This window comes from Protopterus annectens, chromosome 3.part1, assembly GCF_019279795.1.
Source record: "Protopterus annectens isolate FY-2018-M chromosome 3.part1, PAN1.0, whole genome shotgun sequence".
NCBI classification, from domain to species: domain Eukaryota; kingdom Metazoa; phylum Chordata; order Ceratodontiformes; family Protopteridae; genus Protopterus; species Protopterus annectens.
In genome coordinates this window covers 1,720,596,462-1,720,616,768 of record NC_056732.1, presented here as the reverse complement: position 1 = coordinate 1,720,616,768, position 20,307 = coordinate 1,720,596,462, and the positions used below count along the sequence as shown (strand labels likewise).

Sequence of the window (20,307 nt, the reverse complement as noted above, 5' to 3'; positions counted from 1 at the left end):
TGGTACACCCCTCCCTCTTGCCCTAGCTCTTCAACAGATGATAGCTAGATAGATAAATAAATAAATAAAAGGTCTGTTTCTCGTGCTGGCAAAGTAGCCATATCTACACTCTCTACCTTCTGACCCAGCTCTTCAATAGAGAGCAAAAAAAAAAACACAAAAAAGGTCACGAGATACACACTCCTCACACCCCTCCTTCCTGCTCCAGCACTTCTATAGAAGATCAAATAAATAAATAAGGTCCTTTTTGTATTAGCAGGGTAGCCAGATCTACACTCCCTTCTGCCCAACTCATCAGTGGAAGAGCAAAAAAAAAAAGAAGTTTGCAATCAGGTACCTGGGGCTGCTGTAATGCAGGAGCCTAGCAGGTCCTATTGCTGTACCCTGCCCTGAACGTTTCTTAATTAAGACAAAAAAAAAAAAAAGAAAAAACACAAAAAAAGAAATATTTTTTTCCTTTAAACTATAGTAATCTTCTCAGGCAAAGGAGAACAAAGGAGTGCACAACTCTGATGTTTAAACAATAAAAATACATAGCCAATCAGTTTAAACCTTTTATTCCCATGGGCTAACATGATGCCAAGAGCTTCACCAAGTTACTTCTTCACACAAAGCATCTCTCAGCACAAAAAACATTTTTTTTCCCCAGTACACTTTAAAAATACAGTTAGTAGCAGTAGATTAATCATATAAAAGTAATAATAATAATAATAATAATGAAAAAATAAAAAAAAATACTTCTTTAGTTTAAGAGGGATTGATAAAAGATCAAGTCAACTATCCTGAGATTTTTTTGAAGCCTGATTTAGTGAATCACCCTTTCAAGAGATACTATGATTCGGGGGCGTGGCCAAGGATGAACACAGGATAGCAGCAGATTTCTTCAGCTCCACCAATTTCATTACACTGATAGGAATTAATTACTTAAAAAATTAATTTTTGAAGTAATTTTCTTTCTAAATATGTTTGTTTTATATAGTTCTTGAACTATATCTAAAAAAGAAAGGAAATTTTAACAATATTCCTGTCAGAAATCACTTTGGAAATTTTCCTGTCAGTTTATCAGTCTGAAATGAGTTCCAGTAAGACAAATTCTCAAGACTCCAGCATCAAGAAAGAACTTCAGTCTCTGATAACTATAATCCAGCAACTTACTGCTAAGATGGATAAAATGGATACTAAAATTGATATCTTCATAGAAAAAACTACAAAACAAATAGACTTGTTACATATAGTCCTGCAACAACAGAAGATCCAGATGACAGGCATAGAAGAAGCTGTGAATGACATGGAAAATAGAATCCAAGAAGAGGAAATCAACATTGAGTTTCTGCTGAAACAAAATACACATTTACAAACAAAGCTGGATGACCTGGAAAATAGATCTAGGCACAATAACATTAGGATTTTTGGACTGCCAGAAAATATTGAAGGTAACAATATTACTTCTTTTTTAACAACATGGCTCCCTAAAACTTTAGACTTACCAGAAGCATTCTCTTTTGGTATCGAAAGAGCACATAGATCTATAGCTAATACTAACTCTAACAAAAACTATCCTAGATCAGTTATAGTTAGATTTCTATCATCTTTTGATAAAGAGATGGTTCTTAAATCTGCTTGGGCTAAAGCTCCTGTTAGGATTAATGAGACAACTGTGCATTTTGACAATGACTATTCTTCCTTGGTAATAGCTAAAAGAAAAGTTTTTCTGCCACTAATAAGGGAGCTTAAAAAAGCACAGTTTAAAACATACCTTCTGTTTCCTGCCAAACTAAGCATCTTCCTTCCTGATGGTCCTAAAATTTTTGATGACTTAGACTCTGCTTTACTGTTTATCAAAAAATAAGATTTTGGATAAAATAGAGGAAACGGAATGGGCTAGTCCTTCATTAAAGAGACTGGCAACTGAAACTTCGTGGAAGACTTCAGAGAAGAAGAAGAGACTAAAAAACAAATGATTTGTTCTATGTTTTTTTCTTTTTTCTCTCATCATTTTACTTCATTATTAATCTTTTTAAATATAGTTCCTGCATTTCCAGAAAGCCACAAATATTCTGAAAAAGATTTAATCAAAGTTATTCTCTGTGTGCAAAGAAATGTTTTGTTTCATAACCAGTCAAAATATCTGAGGAACTAATAACAAGCTATTATTCAATTTGTTTCTCTTTCTGAAAAAGAGAAGTAAGGTCAGTAATTTGATACATTTTTTTTTTCTCCTTTTCTTTGTTTAAACAATGACATTCTATTTAGATTATGTAGTGGGTAAAGGGTGGGAGAGGGCAGGGAGAGAAGAGTAATGAAAATATGATAAATGGAATAATAACATATTTATTCCTTGTAAAAAGTTTATATGTTCTTCAAATGCTATTCCTAATTATACTTTCTTGATTATACTGCTTATGCTTGTTTGTAAATAATCTGTCATGCTTTAACTAATAATAATTAGAACTAAATAATAGTAAATAATATGTTTTATTTTTAACTCTATTAATATAAACAGTAAGTAATATTCCATTGTATATACTTCTTATAGCTTTCTCTTACATTTTTTATCTCTGCTTTACACTCTTATTTTCTACTCTCTTTTCTTTTCTTTATTCTTTCTCTTTATTTTTTTTTCATATTAATATATAGAAATGCTTTTGATCATATAGACACAGTAAATAATAAGATTTGCATAAAAATTGAGTTGGGACAAAAATATTGAGTTTTATTACTTATTAATAACTTTGGGCTTAATTTCACTTACATAGAGGCTGTAATAACCTGTAAAATACATCGCGAAGGTTTTGTCATGTTTAGATGCATTTACACTGCTAAATGAATGTTTGTCACTAGTTTTTAACAAGTTTCCTGCCAAAATGTTAAGGGAGACAATCTGGGATGCGGGCTACCTCATGAATAGTGTCCTTGAGTTGTTTCAAAAGCTTCAACTCTCAGAATTCTCACAGAGAAGCTGAAAGCAGTCAATTTGACCTTTGACCCAGATATCACACTGACACATCGCAGATTCAGGAAGAACACTCTGCCAGGAAGTAGAACTGATGCAAATGTGACTATGTGAAGGAAAATGAACTCTTTAACATTTAAATGTGAGTTATTTTATATAATTACTTAAATATCTATGTTATAATTCATAAAATATGTCAGTTATAATGATTTTAAATGATGCAGTTTCTTGTAGTAAGTAAATGTCTTATTTTAGAAGGCATAGAAAATGAAACATTTATTCAAGTGTTTTTGAAAATCTACTTGACTGCAGCATACTAATCTGTGTTAAAAACTTATGTTCCAAACATATACATTACTATAACTCATTTAATTCATCTGATTGACAAGCATAAATAACTTTATAACTCTATTCTGGAAGAAATTGTCATGTGATATATTTTAAAGCAGTAGTATAGACATACAAAACACAGATGGCTTTTTTTTACAATAATGCAAGTGTTTCTGAGAATTTGCATAACTATGCAGTATGATTTATAACAATTTCTATAAATATACAATTTTATTCTATTGACAATAATGAGTATGAGTAAAATGCTCATATACAAGCAATTCAAGGTTTTTTTTGGAAGCTGTTGACTGCATTTACATGACAGAAAATAGATGCATCTTAATATATGTAATGTCTGAACCATATTAGCCAAAGTTTTTGATTTAAATAAATGTTAGAACTTATTTTTACATACTTTGAATAAATTAATATGTAAATATGCCTTCCTTTTTTTTCTCTCTCTTTCTTTCACTTTCTCTCCCTCTTTCACGTCTTTTATTTCTCTCTCTCCTCTTGGTTCCTAATATCAAGATTATTTGAATGCTATTTGAATACAAGTGTATTATATTACATAGATGTATATAGTAGTATGAATAGTTTTTTTTTAAAAAAAGTTTATTTTAGTTTATATGATGCTGTTTTATCAAATGTGTAGTCTTGTCTTGCTAGATAATTGAATTGAAAACTGTTAATTTAAGTTAAATATAACCAGTATTAAATTGATAAGGTGGTAGCTGAGGTACTGCTGCTTAGGGTAGGGGGTTAACTTGAGTGGTAAATACTACTCTAAGTTGGAGTTTTTAACTCCAGGCTAGATGCAAGGTTTAATCCTTACATTATTTTCACTTGTTCATTGTTATATGTATATAGTTTTGACATCCACAATATATTTTGTACACTCATTGTCACTACAAACAAAATTGAATCCTATACAAAATCCCATAAGAGATTCAATAAATACAGCTATATTTAAAGGTACACCTAAAGGAGGAGATGTAACATTACTTATGTTGTTATTTGTTATTTTAATCATAAGATTCTTAAGTTTTAAAAATGCCAAATGACATCTTTAAAAGGAATTTCTTTAAACATTAATGGATTGAATAATCTGTGTAAAAGGGCAAGCCTAATAAGATACATTAATTTACATAAGGCCAACTTAGTCTTCCTGCAAGAAACCCATCTCTTGAAAAAAGATATTGATAAACTAGCCACAAACAAATATACAGTATTGGTTAGTTCACAGCACACTCAGAAAAAAAGAGGAGTGGCTATTTTATGGAATAAAAGTATGCCCGTTCCTAAAACCATTAAGTCTTATCAGGATGACAAAGGAATGTTTTGTATGGTTACAATACAAATTAATGGGAAGACTTACACTTTAATTAATGTATATTGGATACCTGGAATTGGTATTAATACAGTGAAACATCATCTTGATAAGATCATATCATTCTCTATAGGAGATATTATTTTAGCTGGTGACTTTAATTGTATACTACATGAAAGTGATACTACCACTATAGGAAAAAGAAGAATTACATCTAATGCAAAACATTTAAATGATTTTGCTAATTCTTATCATTTGAATGATATTAATCAGATAGATTCAAAATCATTACCATACACCATTTTTCTAACAGATACAAAACTTATCCAAAAATAGATAGGGTCTTTATTTCTAACCAGATGGTAACAGATTTAATTAATTCCAAAATCATTTCATGTCCTATATCTGATCATAATTCAATTGTTTTTGAATTCATGATAAAAAATACTCATAATGTTCAGATCAAAAGGATACCAGCATACTTAACTCAACTAAAAGACTATAAAGAATATATACTTTCAGAAGTAAAACATTTTTTAGACATAAATAATACTCCTGAAGTCTCCATTGTCTATGTTTGGGATGCCTTAAAATCATATCTATATGGACAAAGTATCAGATGGTATAATAATAAAAGGAAATCTTGGGATAAGGAATTGTTAGATATTCAAAGTAAATTAGACTCTTATAAACATAATAATAAAGAAAATATTATGGACAAGAACGTTATTGAAGAAATAAACAAACTAAATGAGAAATACAAAGAAATTTTAACTCATAAAGTTAAAATAACTTTAGAGAAATACAAGTTTTGTCTTATTCAATAAGCCCCAAATACTTACATAGACTTAAAAATAAAACAAAAGGTTGAATAAACAAAACCATATCAAAGAAATCTTTTCTCTAAGGAAAAGAAGAATGTTTCTAGTATACCAGAAATACTAGATGAATTTAGAAATCACTTTCACAAAATTAACCATAATAACATTAATATGGAACCTAAAGATAAAATAAAGGAGTTTATAACCACAAACATGAATAAAAAGCTTAATAAACAACAGATTAAACTATTGGACAAAAGTATTTCATATACAGAGGTTATTACACAAATAAATAAGCTTAAATCAAACAAAGCACCGGGTAATGATGGCATTATACCAGAGATATATAAAATCCTTTCTAAAAGTACATATTCATTAATACATAAGGTTTTTATTTTGGCCCAAACTGAGTTAATAACCCCCCCATCTTGGCAATATACATTTGTTTCGCCAATTTTAAAACCTAATAAAGATCCAACTAGATGTACTTCATATCGGCCCATCTCATTACTAATGTTGATTATAAAATGTTTATGAGTATTTTTGCTGATAGATTGAAGACAATCATCCCCGGCATTATAGATATAGATCAGACAGGCTTCATTGTAAATAGAAATACTTTTGATAATATAAGAAGAACTTTAACATTAATTGATTTTGCAAATAGGAAAAAGAAAGATTTAACACTTATTAGTCTTGATATAAGTTCAGCATTTGATTCAGTAAGTTGGGGCTATCTGTTTACCTTACTGAAGTGCACAAACTTCTCAGATGCATTTGTAAATCTAATTGAGCATTTATACAAAGGAACATTGGCTTATATTAAGGTAGGAACATATGTTTCACAAAAATACCCATTTTTAAAGGTACAAAACAAGGATGTCCACTTTCTCCACTATTATTCACTTTAGTAATGGAACCTTGGGCTAATTTGATCAGAAACAGTACCGACATAGAGGGTTTTGAAATAGATGAAAATACAACATCCAAAATTCAACTTTTTGCAGATGATGTTCTAATTACATCAACAGGATCTAATTCTTCTATGCAGTCTCTATTTGATAAAATGATGAATTTTAAAAGTATTTCTGGTTTAATATTCAATGAAGAAAAAACTAAAATACTACCTATATATACACGAAAAAATATTCTCATTAGTGATTTTACTAAATATGTACCCAATTCAGGTCAGATAACTTATTTAGGTATAATACTATCTAAAGATATTAAATCTATTATATATAATAATTATAATACCTGTTTTCTTAATATACAAAATCTTTTTAATACCTGGAATAATATGTTTTTACTATGGAGGAGAGACTTACAATTATTAAAATGATAATATTCCCCAAGATTTTATACTTAATACAATCAATAATACTTCCACCTACAAAAATAATTATCAAGAAACTGAATACACTAATGTTAAATTTCCTATGGGCACCTAATAGATCTAGGATTGCATTAAAGAAACATACTAATAGCTGGTCTCAAGGGGGTATTTCTTTTCCAGACTTTAATTTATATACTATCTCTTCTATTGTAAAAGTTATTACTTTATTAATAGATCAGTCATACAGTCATATGTCGCAAAATGGAAAGATTATTGGGAGTTAATTAGTATGCACTTCATGAAAATCTCCTTAACACATAAAAATATGATTGTAAATAACTCCATGTTATGGTTACTAAAGGAATTTTGTACTTCACCTATTACACCTAAACATATGGTTTGTTACCCATTAAATATTATTATTAGATATCGTAACTTTATATTCATGCACCCTAAGTATAGGGAATGGAATTTTATTATATTCCCTATAATGTATACTCAGGGTATGCTTTTGTCATCTACTTCTGAAGGAACTCATTTAGCTATAGATAATGATCTAAAGTACTGGTATCAGTTGATATCTGATAATAAAGTTAAAAATCTAGATTTCTTAAAACAAGAATTTGATCTAAGAGAAACTTGCTGGTTAGAGGTTCAGACCTTTAGACAACATCTCATTAATAAAATAGATCTAATGTCTATAACAGTTAAAGAATCTATTCCAACACTGATTGATTACTTGATATTAAATTTACAACATAAAGTTTCTGATAAAGGTAAAATTTCATACATACATAAAATTATCAGACAAGAAACTTTTTACAGTGTAGATACATACTGGAATTATTTCACTTCTATTAATGGGGACCCACCAAATCAACAAGATAAACAATATATATTGGAATCTGCCTATAGAACTACGTCTTCCATTGTCTGGAGACTTTATACATGGAAATTTTTACATAGATCTTTTATACACCTTTGATGATGAATAAAATAAATAATAAAGATAATCTATGTAAGAGATGTAATGTAGAAATTAATGCTGACTGGGCTCATATGTTTTATGACTGTATAAAATTGAAAGAATACTGGAAGTCAATTAATGAATTTTTGCAGGCTCTTTTATAGATAATTTCATTATTTCTAAATCTCTTATATTATTCAACACACCTGTACCTCAAAGTGTTAAAAAGGTTAAGCTTCCCTTGTTATGGTCTATTCTAGCAGTGGCTAGGAAAATAATAACCAGAAATTGGATTTCAGATACACCTCCTTCGTTCAATGAATTTAAAAATGTTATGAATATAGTGTGCCATATGGAAATAAACACAATTAGGTCAAGAACAACTAGAAAAACATCTTATTATATTGTATGGGATAATTTACAAAATTTGTTAAAAAAATCTTAATTTCAATAGCATGGTATTTTAGTTTAATTAATTGATCTGATTGTAGTGGATGTCTTTGTAAATACTTTAGTTGTTTTGATGAATGTTATAATCATATCTATTTTTAATTACTTTTATAAAATTGTTATGATATTTCTCTTGTATGTTAAAACAATAAACCTGTTTTGAAAAAAAAAGAAAAAAAAAAAAAAGAGATACTATGATTCCAGCCCACACCTCTCAATCTTCCTAGTGCAAGAAATATGGGCAAGGTCTAAAATAATGGAGGGACAAAGGTCCACAGAGACAGATTGTAAATATTGTTCTTATAAACTTAAAAAAGTTGCTAGAATAACAGGGTTTGTGTTAACATGCATTTTAAGAAGGATAAGAAGTCTGAAACTCAAATATATATACTATTATTTAGTGACCTCAGTCCTCAGTGATTTGCCATAAAACCACACATTTTATGAGGAACACATAAAAAATGCAAAGTAAAAAATTGAACGTTCTGCGAAAATCTGGACAGCTGAGCGGTATAGTCCAGTCATGGGGCCTATCTTTCCTATGCTAGGACTCAGTGAGCCAGGATTATTGAAATTGTTTGTTTGTGAATAGTACAAGATTAATCATGACCTCATGAGAGACAGTACAATAAGTGAATGGTGCCAATATATACTATATATCTATATATCTATATATATATATATATATATATATATCTATATATATATATATATATATATATATATATATATATATATGTGTGTGTGTGTGTGTGTGTGTGATATGGGATCTGGACACATGCTTGATTAGCATATGTCTGAATCACAAAACATCGAACACAAATACACAAAAGCGCTTAACATCGACAAGCACTTCCATGTATGTGTGCCTGTTTCGTATATCGGACTACAGTGCAGGTAAGGGAAAATTCCCTTTTCCCCACTGTAGTGTGATTTTGGAGTGAGAATAATAAAGTAGGGGGGTGTGGGGGGTTTAGGGGGGTGAAGACCCCTGCAGAAACGTAGATTTTTTTTTGAACTACACATACACGGAAGCGCTTTTCCATGTTAAACGCTTTCATGTATGTGTGTTCAATGTTTTGTGATTTGGACATATGCTAGTCGAGCATGTGTCCTAGACCCATATATATATATATATATATATATATATGTATATGTATATGTGTATATATATATATATATATATATATATATATATATATATATATATATATATATATATATATATATATATATATATATATATATATATATATATATATATATATATGCTACTCAGCATGTGAACATAACCCCACGGGGAGGCTGCCAATAAGTTATATGTAGAATGCAATTACCACCTAACAACTTTCATGCCACAGAAATCCTAGGAAAAGAAACTCATACAAAAGAGCATTTCATAAGCATGTGAAATAAGAGCATATACTTGTTTTTTTCCAAGTCTCCCAGTACTAGCTTGTACTGCAAGTGTGTTAACAGGTGGAGAGCCTGAATCAGTATATTCTTAATCAAAGAAGTGTCTGTGTGGCTGATGGGATGCACAACAAAGTGACACAGGGGTACCAATTGATAGATGCAGTGTGATTTCAATGATATACACCTTGACAATTGGTGATCACAGAAGGGTAGCAAATATATTATTTGTTATACTTATACATTGTGAAGCATATCATGGCCATCCTGATTTGGGAGACCTTCTGGAAGATGAAGAGTTTCTATTTATGTGCATTACATAGTTGGGAAATGCAGGGTGAAGTGGTGGGACCAGATATGAAGAACCACCATTTTAAAATTTTTCTTCCTGGTATGCTCATATATGTTTTGCTGTTTTACAGATGCCCCACTCTGTCTGCACAGATGATTGCCCTCCCGGTCAAAGGAAGGTTCATGACAGAAGAAAACCAAAATGCTGTTTCAACTGCATTCCATGTTCAGAAGGAGAGTTTTCAAACCAAACAGGTAAGAACAAACTATTACAAGTTAGTAAATGAAGTAAATTTCTTTACAAGCTATAACATAAAGTAGCACTAGCTAGAAGCAATCAATACTTACAATGTATAGTTTTGAATATGCACATACAGTGTTACTACAAAAAAAATAATACAAGAAACTGTGCATTCTGTAACAATGAAACACATTAGAAGCATCATTTTTAAGAAAGGCAGTTTACATGGCACCGTATCCCAAGATTAATCATTAAGTGGAACAAAATGGCATAAGGCACTTTCTGATGCATTATCTCACAAAGATTTAAAGCACAGTTTGAATAAATGCATAAGCTCATTAAACTTAAATTTTAAGTCTAAGAATCATGTGCAAGACTGGCAGTGTGATTGCATGATCATTCTCCAACCATTTTCATAACCTATTTATATTCCTTTATTTCCAAAGAGAGTGAATGGAAGTTGTTCTTTTCATTCATATTTTAAAAATTAATATTAAATATATGTCCACTTCAAACCTTCTACAAAATTATTTTTATACTCGTCTGCTATTTTCAGTGTATATACTATGGGTATTATAATTTCTCAAAGTTTAATAAAACCCATTTCCAAATAATAATTTATTTTATTTATTTATTTTACATTTGTTAACCGGGCTAGTCTGGCTGGATACATGTCCATTTTCAGCAGAGGCCCGAGGAGAAAAGCTCCACTATCAGAACAAGATAATATTAATTATAAAGCTCTAAAGAACACAATCTTTTCACAATCACATGTGCTTGGTTTGCTTTTCCCAGTGCTGAGCAGATACATGTACAACACATCAAATTTAAGCAAAGTTCTCATCTGCGATGATTTAGGCATAGAACTATGAATTTTCCCCATATTTAGTCTTCCTTTGTACAGTCCTATTTATATTGCAATAAAATTAGATTGGCTTATGTGTACATAATAAAATTAATCTCCCATATCTCCACAGAACTTCAATATCTTAATGAAAAGACCTACTGCTGGGTCCCATAAAATTGTTCATCTTTGTTTCGCTTTGCTATGACTTTTTAAAATAAATAGTTGCAATTGAATATCTTATATGATTCTTAGTACTGACAGACAGAGAGGAACAGTTGTAAAATGAACAAAAACAGGCAGGAATTTATAGTCAAGTTACATACCCTGCAGGCGGTACTTACGTGGACAGCCATTATACAGAAGATGGGGGTAAGTCGTAGAAACGTGTTACACAGCAGTGCAGTGAGAAGTAATGCACACTGTACTATATGTGCAAATGTTCACATAATGAGATGCAAATAAAGATACATGCCCAAATGAGGCAATTATGCAAATGTATGAAACAAAAACAGTGTGGTAATTTAGAGTCATAACTGCAAGCTCTTGCACACCTGCCTGTGTGGCCCAGAGCATACAAGAAATATGTATATTGCAGATGGTAAAAATGCTCAAAATTTAAGCAGAACTTTCACAACCATCTCCACTAATACTCAGCACTGATTGTTACCATCTGGTAGCTCAGCATAGTGGATAACAAAATTGAAAACAGTACAAGCAGCATATAAATTATTATAACCTGACCAACCAAGACATAGTTAAAAGATTTTGTGTAGACTGGTCATACTAAGGCATGGAATACACATATGTATGCTATACAGGAATGCATGGCTTCCCTTTCTCTGTGCAGACCATGGTATGTGCAACAGTCAGTATCTTAGTTACCAAGGCCTTTCATACACCAGCTCAGGGTATATAAGGTGTATCATAAGAATCAGCCTGAATAATAATTAACACATTACTCAAAGTTATGCTTCTGTAGGTGGAAGAACATATCTTGCTGCAGGAACCACCACTATATATGGCTTCTATGATGCTGCAGGCCTCTGTGAAGTGCTGAGTGTCATAGATTGCACACCTATGGTAATAAATACACTGAATTATATCAACAGTTACAGCTGTCATTCCATGAACTTTCAGGTGCTATGCAAGGCCATTACACAAGCGTGGCTAAAAAATAGACCTCAGTAACTCTAGTCCCATTAGTCTCACTAACCTAATATGTAAAGCTTTGGAGCATATTATGTCAGACTTTATTAGTCTGAACATTGAAAATCTCAACCCTGGATCATACATCAATTCAGCTTTGTCAAAGTAAGGTCCTGCCTCTGCCTCATTGATTTCTTAGAAAAAGACACTGAAGCAGTGCATAGTGGTTATGCAGTACATACAGCATATCTGACCCTGGCCAATTCCTTTGACACTATTCCCCATGCAGGTGTTAATAAGATACTATAAATCTGAATATGTGTTAATAAGAGACCATAAATCTGAATATAAGTCCTTATGCTGTGCAGTGGATGACTAAATACATGTCTGATAGAACGTATGTGGTTAGAGTTGCGGGTGCCACTTCTGAAAGCAAAAACATTACCAATGGTGTACCACATGGCTCATTGTTGGGCCTTCTCTTATTTGGCATCTTTTTCTCAGACCTTCAGGCCAATGCTCCTAGCCTATGGTTATCTAAGTTTACAGGCAATTGTAAATTGAGTGTTATTATTCAATCTTTTACGGACTCACAGTTGTTCCAATGTGGGTTTAACCATGACAATTGTGCAACACACCCCTCTGATCCAACAACTTGGTAAGGGACAGTACAGATTTGCAAGTAAACTTACCATAACAGCTATATGGGTTATAGCCTGTCAAGGATATAAAAAGCTGGCCTGCTTACAAAGCTTAGTTTCCTCTCCATTTTCCCCACCATTTTTATATTCAACCACTGCTTTGTCACTTATCTTGTTAAATAATTACCCCAGGTTCGTAAAAAAATAGGCCATTTTGTCTCAATAATTTATGCTGCCGCCATCCACACTATAGGTGGTCAGCAGTGCTTTGTGGAACTGTTGGGGTGCCATTGTTAGTTTATTTTATTTACATCTCCCAATGTTATCAGGGTATAGTAAAAACCTGACATCCATTTCACTACCTTGTGTAATATAGGATCCGCAAAACTACGACTGTAATTTATCCTAAGAAACATATTTACCAATTTGCTACATTCCAATGAAAAAAAGAAAATGTTTTAAATTTTACTTGGAAGGCACTAACAAGAATATTTTGATGAATTCTAGAATAAAATGTGGCACATTTAGATGTGGCAGGTGCAGTCAATATAAGTATTTAATGGTGGGTGAGAAGTTTAATTAATTCTAAAACAAAAACGCCTAGGGTTATTATAAATGTAACACAAATGGAGTTATTTATATTGTCAAATGCTAGATTTTCCCAGTTTTATGTGGGGAAAAAAATGGAGTGGAAACTGAGGGAGTGGTTACATGACTATATGTATGATACTGTAAAACGTAAATTGACTAATCTGTTATACAAACGTACTAAGATTCAAAATATATTTTTTATTTTTCCAGCAGTAAACAATAGAGTGATAAAGTGGAAGAGATCCTAGGGGTGGGACATGGGGGGAATTACTAGAGAAGAGAGAACTGTAGTGACAGTTATATTTAGATGAATACAATTTCTCTGGTCTCAGTGTAATGGTCAATATTACTTGTCTTTTAAAATTAAGACAATATGATGCATAGCAAAATTATATATATTTATTTTATTCTATTTTAGCATATATATATATATATATATATATATATATATGGTAATTTTCAGTGTTTTTTTTCATTTTTCTTAACTGTTTCAGTTTTTAATTAACTACTCAATAGTTCATATGTTTTTTTATATGAGTTATTTGATTATTATCTGTTGTTTGATTGGCCACATTCATCATGTGATGGGTTGGGGACATTATAAAATGGAAAGGTGTGCTTTTCTGTAATTCTGAAGAAGTTCTCAGTAGGAGAATGAAACACTAAATCCTTGTTAATAAACCCAATTTTTGTCAATAAACCTTTATGCAGAGCATTGACCTACATGTCATCAAGGTGTTGATTTTTTCATTCTTTACCCTGTTGCCATATCCTGTAAAGTATAATAAAGCAAAGTTATCTTAAACTTGAAAGTTTTTAATAAAGTGGGTGGCCTCTATGCTGAGTGAATCACTAACCTAACCTGAACAAGTCAAAGTATGCAGTTGTGTGGTGCAAATGACTGCCATTGCATTCATTTGATGGGGACGGTATTTCATTTATGATGTTATTGCATGTGCTCATGGAAAGAAGTTATTGTTTCTATGAATAGTTAGAAGCTGCACTCATTTTTTTTTTCTTTTTCCTTTTTATAAATGTGACTGGGGGGCTGTAAACTAACAAATGAGTACATGTACATATTTCACTCATAAACTGTCAGTCAGATAAACAATTTGGCAGAAAGCGGACTGCTTGCAGTTGTTTACCAGTTAGGCAGTTGAGTGATTATGGGCTGCTCAAACAATATCACTACATCCTGCTTGGATATACTGATAGAGCCAGGACATTTGCAGACATTCATGGTGCATTTTTTGTGTCTCCATGGGAACTTTAAAAGATAATGTTCAGAGTAACATAATGAATATAAATACAAAAATATACCATGTACATTTAAATGGACAACTGACAGAAATATTGAATTATTTCCATGTACCTCACCTGAGGATACCTACATTTTATGGGGTACCAGAAATACAGACGTGTCTAGATGAACCACCAATGTGACTAGCTGGCTTGACTAGAGGTTGAATTGCAGAGACAGTCTCACCTTACTTAGAGAACCAATTACGGAAGGCTCTTAATGGTATCCACAGCTATATTAAACATAGTAGATGTTTTAAGACATATTTATGAATGGCATCAAATGATTAATATTAGTAATGACTATCTGGTAAACTTGGATATGGAAAGTTTGTTTACTTCTGTAGCAAATGAATATGGCATTGTGCATTTTAACTTATTTAATACTACAAATACTCAATATAGAACTATGAAAAATAATGCAGTATGTGATCTGCTCCTAACTGTTCTAGAAAATAATGTGTTTCTGTTTCAGGATAAATATTTTTAACAAAGAGAAGGGGCTGCCACGGAAACACCACTGGCAAACACATATGCAAATTTGTAATGACTGTATTGGAAACAGAATATATATATTTCATCACAAAATGCATTTTTAAGTAATTTGGTATTTTATAAAAGATTTGCAGATGATGTATTTTTGATATGGATAGGTAAATTGGAGATGTTACATTTGTTTATACATTATATGACAAATATAGATTATTTTAAGGTTTATGAAAGAAACAAATCTTGAGAAATGAATGTTTTTGATTTCACCATAACTAAGAATGTAGAAAAACTAGAAAAAAGACTATATAGAAAGGAAGTAAAGAAAAATACTTATTTGCATAGCACTATACACCCAACTTATATGTTTAATAACATTGTAAAAGTACAGATGTCAAGAGTGGTGAGATTAAATACACAAGATGACATTAGCACCTATGTCCCTTCTGGACAGAGGAAATCTGTATTAACTACCATAGACCCTTACCTCCTCAAACTTTGCTCACCTAACCACCACCAACTGGGGCAACTCAGGATAAATATGGCTAGGCTTGTAAGGGCTCTAGGGATATTAGCCCAGTAACCTTCCATGAACCTACGAACCTATGTCATATGTGGACCAATTAAAAGTCCTATCACTGTATTCAGTTACCTACTGATTACTGAGGGGTGATCTGTGCCTGACCTACAATGCAGTCTCTGACCGAGCCCTGATGGAAATGTTGCTTATTTGCAAAACTAATTGCACAAGAGTTACCCACTCCAAAGATCTAAACCTGATTTCTGACATGAATAGCTCATGCTGAAGAGACAGATATGTGTTCATAGATTAGCATTAGGCTAGCTGCCCTTGTGGGTCATTTTAAGCTTAGCCAATTACCCATGTAGAATCAAGCCCTGCACTTTGTGTCTATAAGGCAAGCACCTTAACCATTATGCCAACCTCCCACCCACAGATCGCCCCTTCTCTGGAAAAGGTCTTCTATTCACATGAAGCAGAGTCCTTCCCTGACATCTTCAAGTGCAGTCTAGACCAATGGATGGAAAATCACAAATTTATTCCTGGAGTGGTGCCCAAGACCCTTATGGACAGAGGCAGTCTGTAAAAATTGTCAAAACCCCACTTGCTGACCCTTGTTATCTTTCCTCTAGGGATAGAAAAGTGGGCAAAATCTGGGTAAAACTGGCTAGGCTTGTAAGGGCTCTTGAGCCATTAGCCTATTAATCTCTTATGAGCCTATGAAGATATGTGGGGTTTATATCAGATGATGGAAAGCTGAGAATATCAAAGCTCCAAACCTCGAAGTGCAAACTTCGAAACCGGAAAACACTGAATGTGAAAAAAACAACAGTACACACCCAAAACAACACAAAAACCACTCTATGCAGGGGGGCAAGCCCCCATGCACCCACACACTCCCTGCTACTTAAATATACCAACTCCAACATTGCAGTACAGTACAGTAAAGGGAAATCTTCCTTTCCCACACTCAATGACGATCTCCACTTTACACTTCGATGTGTTCCGGTTTCAAAGTTTCTAGTTCAAGGTTTGGAGCTTCGATATTCTCAGCTTTCGATTTTGTGATATACACCCAGATATGTGAAGACATTTTGAGGTAAGAGGGTGTAACAGTAGAAAAGTAAGAGAATGTGAGGCTAATGTAATAGCTATGAGATAAAAACAAAACTGGTGGTCTCAAAGCAAGATTTAGTGAGGAGTGACATAATCAACACATCAGGTATTTTAACATATGCTAGACAGAGAAAATAAAGGACATGACAAGGAAACACTGGCATATCTTGACATCACCCACTTTACCTTTTAAACAGTTTCTATAACTTTCATAAAAAAGCTTTTACATAAGCTAAAAATGTGTTCCTCTTCAACCAAAAACCTTTCCCTGGAATACTTAAATCTAGCTACAGACACAGTAACATACCCAATTAGCATTCTTACTAATAGATCAGTTACAGAATCCTATGTTCCTAACTTATGGAAAATGGCACATAAAGGAGGTTATTCCACTGACATTACAAATTTCCATCCAATAGCCATCCTGTCTCATCTCTAAAATCCTTGAAAGATGTATATATCAACAACTTCTCCACTGTCTTTTACAAAATATATTAATCACCAATACACAACGTGGATTTCAGCCAGACCACATCACCTACACTGCATTGCTATCATTTACAGAGACTGTCAATAAAGCTCACAACTCTGCTAAATGTGTACCTGCAGTATTTGTAGCTCTAACAAAAGCCTTTGACACTGTCTCAAGTAACTCCTCAATCAACTTTCCACCCTGGGTCTATCATCTCCATCTATTCAATGGTTCTCTAGATACCTTGCCAACAGGCAACACACTGTAAAATGGCAAGGATCCGTCTCTGCATACCTTCCTACTTCCACAAGAGTCCCACAGTGAACCATCCTTGACCGTCTACTATTCAATATTTTACCAATATTCTACATCCATCTTCTTGTGAAAGTACCTTGATTCAATATGTAGATGAATCTACCATCATCTGCTCTTGAAACACCTAAACTCACCTCCAAGAAAAGACTCAACAACCTGTCAACTCCATTGAAACCTAGCTTACAAGAGCACAACTCGTACTAACCCCCCCAAAAACCCAAATCCTTCTCTTTACCCCAAAATATCACAGCCCTAACAAAGCATTATTCAAAATCTTTTCAGCAAATGGCAATGAAATTGAATTAGTCCACTATACCAATCTATTAAGATGCATAAGAAATGATAATTTAAATTTGTCCTCCACATCTAAAGCAAAATCAAGAAAGCACATAAATAATCACCATGTTAGAAACAATGTTTAGCACGTTTGTCTCAGTTTAATCATAAGAATGTAGGAATAAAACTAGGGAAGCAATCATGGTGACTATAAGATTCCTAGTTATATACACCTTTATGTAGACAAACTTAAAAGCTCTTGCCAACCTTGTCAAGCAGATAATTCTACTTACCTCCCAAATCAAACAGGGTCTTACATGATAAGCCTGGTGTAAATTTGTGGATACACATCCAGTCTTCAAGACTAGCCTTGAAGATAACCAAAACCGTAATTTGTTTGACCTGTAGCTGCAACCTATTTCAATGGTTGGGAATATGCTGTGTTAAGACCCTAGCCATTCAGTGACTCTTAGTTTCATAGTTTAGTACTAGGCTATCTGCCCTGAGGCATTTGTAAGCCTAGCCATAGTGATGTGGCTTTTGCCACCCCATGAATTGGTACAAAAATGTACAGAATAAATTTAGAATACTGTGCCTCTGTCTAGTAGTGACACAATGAAGGTCCCCATATATAATAGAATTAGTTTACTGTGCCCCTGTCTAGCAGTGACACAGATGTGACCCCTGGGGTAAACTTACAATCTCCCATCCACTCATCAAGATTTCTCTTGAAGAGAGTCAGTGAGGGGCTCTGCCTAATATGAACTGGGATCTTGTTCCAAAGCATGGGAAGCCTCTGGGTTATGAATCTATCCCTCCAGCATGTCCTATTCATACTTGTGCCGAGGTTTAAGTCTTTAGCTCTCGTGGTCCTGATGGATTTGGATTTTTTGAGGTGGAGCATGTCCATCAGGTCCTGATTGGACATGGCCTTGTACGTCAGGCAGAGATCATCTCTGAGCAGGCGGTATGCTACTGAATAGAGATGAAGTTTCTTTAGTCTGGCAGAATAAGACATATGTTGGAGACCCTTGATCCTCTTAGTGAGGTACTTTTGTGGTCTCTACAGCTGTTGCAAATGCCGGGTGAGGTACATACCAAATGGGGCATTGTACTCAATCATGGGTCTGATGAGGGAGGAGTATAGGGGTACAATGACATCCTTGGATCTGGATGTGAATCCCTTCATGATGAGGTGTGCAAGGTAGAATGTTTTTCTAACCACTTTGGCAATGTGGGTGTCAAATGAGAGGTCGCTGTCGACTTGGGTCCCTAGGTCTCTGATTACTTTTTCCATACTCAGTGGGTTGCTGTCTATGTGATAATTTGTGGGTACTTTGTTTTTCCCAAAGGGGATGACTATACATTTTTTGGCATTTAGTTTAAGGCCGTGACTCCGGCACCAGTTGTCCGTTTCTGTGAGGCCTTTTTGTAGGATGTATGTCTCCGCTGGTGTATCGACTATGGCGCTTAGTTTGCAGTCATCTGCGAACTTTGTCAGCCACAACCCCCCCATGTTTGCTTTAACATCTGAGAAATAAATGCCGAACAAGAGGGGTCCCGGACAGATCCCTGTGGGACACCACTTGTGACTGGCTTTGAGTCTGATATTGCTCCAGCGATTTTAACTTTATGGGTTCTGTCCTTTAGCCAGTTTGCAACCCATCTAGTGACATAAGGGTTTACGTTTAAGCTGTTGAGCTTATCTATGATGCCTGAGTGGGGTATTGTGTCGAAGGCCTTAGCCAAGTCCAGGTAGGCTGTATGGACTGCTTTGCCCTCATCAATGGCTCTAGTGACTGTTTTGAAAAAGTCAACCAGGTTCAAAAGGCAGGATCTTCCCTTTACAAAGCCGAATTGGGTGAGGTCAAGTGTCTGTAGGTCCCCTATGTCTCTGTTTATGAGTTCCATAATGATTCTTTCCATAGCTTTGCAGACCAGGCTGGTTAAGCTTATGGGGCAGTAGTTCCCAGGGTCTGTAGAGGTACCCCCTTTGTGGAGTGGGACCACTGTTGCTGTACGCCAGTGTTCAGGTACATATCCTGTAGTAAGGCTAAGGTTAAATAGCATTTTTATGTGCGGGTTTAGCTCCTCTTGGAGTTCACGTAGCACGCAACCCGGGATACCGTCAGGTCCCATTGATGCTGTGTTTTTAGCTTTGTTGAGGGCGGTTCTCACTTGGAAATCTGAGATGACAGGGAGATTACATTCAGCTGGGATAAGTATTTCTTCTTTTGGGGGTGAGGGAGGGGAGAAATTTGCACTGAACCTGTCAGCCAGAATGTTGGCAATATCTGTAGGTTCAGTGTATTTTTTGTTGTTGTGAACTAACTCTGAGCATATCTGAGGGTTTCTGCCCAGGTTTCTAACATAGTCAAAGAAGGCTTTGTGGTTATCTTTAGTGTCCTTAGCGATTTTTCTCTCAAAGTTGGCCTTGGATGCTTTTATGAGAGAACGTAGTTT

General features: G+C 33.8%; 1 protein-coding gene across 1 annotated transcript in view; it reads left to right on the top strand.

The window, feature by feature from the left end:
* The window catches only part of LOC122797844 (extracellular calcium-sensing receptor-like), a 177,562-nt gene that overhangs the window by 122,764 nt on the left and 34,491 nt on the right, over nt 1-20,307 (top strand). Inside the window, exon 6 of the mRNA XM_044066364.1 lies at nt 10,023-10,146. Coding sequence (XP_043922299.1) covers nt 10,023-10,146 — 124 coding nt within the window. The remainder of the gene's footprint in view (nt 1-10,022; nt 10,147-20,307) is intronic.